The 4282-nt window shown below is 48.0% G+C and overlaps 1 protein-coding gene across 2 annotated transcripts in view; it reads right to left on the bottom strand.

Annotated features, from left to right (window-relative positions):
* PDXK (pyridoxal kinase) overlaps nucleotides 1-4282 on the bottom strand; it is a 47411-nt gene extending 43129 nt beyond the window's left edge. Inside the window, exon 1 of one of the 2 annotated variants that reach the window (XM_065677060.1) lies at nucleotides 4214-4282. In XM_065677060.1, the coding sequence (XP_065533132.1) occupies nucleotides 4214-4279 (66 nt within the window). In that variant the 5' untranslated portion in view covers nucleotides 4280-4282. Of the gene's footprint in view, nucleotides 1-3830; nucleotides 4052-4213 lie in introns of those variants that run through there. The other variant, XM_065677059.1, reaches the window with a different exon arrangement.

The following is a 4282-nucleotide window of genomic DNA, read 5'->3' as shown; positions in this document are numbered from 1 at the left end:
TGAGAAAGAGAGAAGAAGACGAGAAGAGAAGAGAGAGAAGAGAGAGAAGAGAGAGAAAGAGAGAGAAAGAGAGAGAAAGAGAGAGAAAGAGAGAGAAAGAGAGAGAAAGAGAGAGAAAGAGAGAGAAAGAGGAAGGAGGGAAGGAGGGAAAAAAAAAGCGCCTTAAACTTTTTTGCTAAGAGCAGCAGATAATCATTAAATATAGGCTGATACCGATTTTGGTCTCAGCATATGAAAGCAAATTACACCCTTGGTTAACTGTGCAGTGCAAGACTATCCTTAAATATCAAAGAAATTACCATCTGTGCTGACCAAAGTTGTTTTCCCATCTTTTCTACAATTAAGAGTGAGCTAAAAAATGTAGACTGTTTCTTTTGCAGAAGATAACCACAGAGGAGTAATCTAAGAATGAGAATCATCTGCCCTTATTAATACCTGAAAAGACAATTATTTCCATTCAGTGGGGAGTGGGAGGTGAGGTGGAGATGGTGAACAGGGAAGGATAATAATAAAAAAATAATAATTGAACAGATTGCAAAAGGCCATCTTATCCTGTACACTGTAGAAGCTGTTTACGGTGGTGTCCTACAAATCAGGACAATTTCATTCTCCAGACCCAAACAATTAATGGTATTTGTCCATGCTTTTAGCTCCATCTTCAAGGTAAACAGATATAAAAGAAAGTCAAGATTTAAATACCCAAAAGTGACAAGATGTTCTCAAATTCTGAGACAGACAACAATTCTGAGGCAGACAAAACCAAAACAAAAAAGATAATAATGTCCATTAGCATTATCAAACAACGTAAGAACATAATGTACAGAACTCTCTGGATCTCAGTGTTACCTACACATAAGCAAAGATCAACATCCTCTGGCTTGCAGACAGGAGTATAATGTAGTCCAGTGGCAACCAAATGCTCATGCAAGCGCCCAGGGGAAACTGGCTGGAACTTTCTCCTTTCCTTTCCTTGTACTCCTCAAACCTCTTTCTGGAAAACTCAGAGAGGCTGCTCTTCCTCTCTTAAATGCTGGACAATCCTGAAACATTTCCTGACACCAAAACCTGCTCAGGTTACACAACTGCAAAATAACTTAAGACTATTTTAAAAATAATACTGAACCACCTTTTAAAGAGACAGTAAAGCTATGCAAGTAAAAACTATTTCACCTCTTGACAAGACAGAATTCAAAGCACAGCTGAGAGCAGTTCACTTCCCGGCATTTTACCTGGGAAATCCAGGAGTGCGTTTCCTCCGAGACCTACTAGTTAATCTACCTACTAGTTAATCTAAAATCCCAAACTACTTGAACAAATGTATTTTAACCTGAAATAGTGTAAAGGGTTCTAACATTTCTCACTCGGCTAGTTTACTTCCATTATTATAACTGCTTTAATATATGATCTAATTATCTTTTGCTGTGTTTGCTATACAGAAAGTGTTTACGATATACTTAATAGAGAAAGTCTTCCCACAAACCTACTTTTTAAACACTTTAGCTTTTAGTGTACTGGAAGCCTAACAAAACAAACCAATTGGTTAAAAAAGATAAAATAAAAAAGATATAAAAGAGTTCTCTGTTGTGCACATTGGTACACCGGCTATTGCTAATAAATAATAATGCCACAGACTTCCACCAAAGACAAGTCATTCAAACATGCCTGATGTTTTTGCAGAAGTCTGCAAACAAGAGGTGAAACTACGTCTGGTTTTCTATTTGGATGCTGCTGTCCAAATGCAGATTCCTGAACTGTTCTGTCAGGATTTCATGCCATCAGACCTCACAGAGACAGAGACACACACACACACGTCTGCATATTGAGCCTTGCAAAAGTCAACACTGATGAGTTTAGAAGGAAGCCTCATTTAACCATTACTGATTCAGAAGACCAAAGTAAAAAAGGGAATGGGAAATAACATAAGCATGCCAGATCTGTACCCATCCTCAAGCCTAGAATTACGTTTCATTTTTATCTACATAAAACCAAACCAAATCGAAGAGGCTTAGGGTTGCAGTTCATTTCCTTGTTTAAAAAGGAAGGTTTCACCTGGTGGCAATTTGCTACATCTAATGTTCTAGCAAAACCAGGGTTTAAATAACTTTCTAGAAAGGACAACTTCACTGAGGGTTGCCTACACAGGATTTTCAAGTGCAGTCTGTAGTGAAAGGAAATCAGTTGTTCCCCAATTACCTTTTTTCACCCCAGCAACTTCTTGTTATGCTATACACTGAGGAACATTACACACTGTGAGTGTGATAGCCTCCTAAACAGAACCCAGCTACAACATCAATAGGCCTTTTTAACTACAGCAGTATTTTAGTGTCATAGTCAAGGAATTAAAGACACTTCACAGGAACTGACTTGCCAAGTCATACAAGACACCCATACACAGCCTAATATGCCACAGAAAGGTTGAGTTACAGAAGAGTAAAGAGAACATGCGACACAAAATTAAAGTTAAGAGACTAGAGATTTCAGGAATGAATACTACTGTGTGCCCTTGTGATATCACAAAAATAGGTGCAGGGGGGGAGAAGAGGGTGAAAGGGGGAGCTCAGTTTAGAGATCATTCTGGTAGGAGAGGAGGGACAGCTGGGCCAGAGATCATGACAACCTTTCAGGCATGGGTCTTCCCATACACAGATTTCCTACAATATATGGATTTCATGCGTACATTACCCTTCACCACATACTAATTTCAAGAGACTTGGTTACATTATAATTGGATGGCAATAAGGGGATGTGAAGTTTATATTGTCGCTGGCCTGGTCTCAAGTGCATGATTTATCAGACTATACCATCTCTCATGTATAATCAAGTGAGATCACGCAATTGCTTGTTAAGCACGTACCAAGATAACCAATGCACCAACACACTGTGTTCTGGCAATGAAATTCTTGGACAGCAAGCTTTGCAGGTCAAGGAACAAAGACTTCTTGACGGGAAGGTCCCCTTATGATACAGACACTTCAGAAAAGAGAACAGTGGCATGTGCAAAGGCTCACCCCAAAGCACACCAATGTTTTCTCACCATCAGCTAGAGCTTAGCAAGCAACTCTGAATTCAGCACATGCCAGCCCTGAAGGCCAAGATCCAATTATACACTCAAGCCCCTGGGCATGTCAGCTAGTTTCTCTGCTCTAGCCTTACACAGCCATTAAGGGGTACTTACACTCTACTCTAGATCCTCAGAAATTGAGGGGTGGGGACTTAACCAGCTCCACCGCCCAAGACTCCTCTTACCTCTCATCCCAGCATCACAAGGACCTCATTCCAGCAAGCCGAGCTCCCTGTCCCCAGCGCAGGGCACCCAAACCCAAACTGTTACCAGAGGGTGCCCGCTGTCGCCCTCAAGCCGCAGCGCCCGCCCGACACCGGAGCACATGCCCGGCGGCACACACAGGCTCGCACATCGGCAGCGCCCCCAGTCCCCCTCTCTCTTTAAACCGGCTCGTCGTACCACCGCCTCAAGCCAGCAGGGAGAAGACATGACGTTAGCGGGAGCCGCGGGCCGGGGCCGTGCGGCACGCAGCCGGTGCGAGGCTCGGCCGCCGGGGCCCCGTCTGTCCCGGGTGCGCGGAGACCGCGTCGGTCACTTGACCCCAGCCCCTCCCGCCCCAGCCCCGCGCTCCGGTGCTCGGAAGCGCACCCGTGCGGGCTGCTCCCGGCCGTGCCCTGACCTTACCCCACTTGGGAAGGGGCGCCCACCCGCCGCGCCGGGCAGCCCTGCCGTCACACCTGCCCGACTCCCCTCGCCGCCCCGCGGAGGGGAAACAGCAGCGGGAAGAAGCGGGCGCACGGCGGTGGGCCCACCCGCGCCCGCTCACCTGCAGGGGGAAGGTGGCCGCCTTGTTGCCCACGTAGCCGCGGACGACGTGGCTTTGGATGGAGAGCACCCGGCACTCACGCTCCAGCTCCATGGCTGCACCCGCACCGGGCCGAGCTCGGCGGCGCCGGGAGCAAGGAGCAGGAGGCGGAGCGCGGAGGGCGTCACGCGCACGCCCTCCCCTCGCCGCCTGTCACACACACAGAGCACCCGGAGAACGTCAGGCGATGGGCGCGGACAGCTAATGGCCGCCTCCGCCGCTCGCTGCTCAGCGGGAGGCAGCAGCCGCGGTTCCGCAGGGCGGAGGGGCACGGAGCCTCGCCGGCGCTCTCGCTGCAGGTCCCGCCGCGGTTGCCACACGCACGCACACGCCTCGTCACGCACCTCAACGGCCGCCCCTCCCGCACTCGGCGGGCGCCGCTGCCGTGACAGGCGCCATCCCGCACGCATGGC

This window comes from Lathamus discolor, chromosome 4, assembly GCF_037157495.1.
Source record: "Lathamus discolor isolate bLatDis1 chromosome 4, bLatDis1.hap1, whole genome shotgun sequence".
NCBI classification, from domain to species: domain Eukaryota; kingdom Metazoa; phylum Chordata; class Aves; order Psittaciformes; family Psittacidae; genus Lathamus; species Lathamus discolor.
Note: the sequence above shows the minus strand (reverse complement) of the source record. Positions and strands in the feature narration are given on the sequence as shown.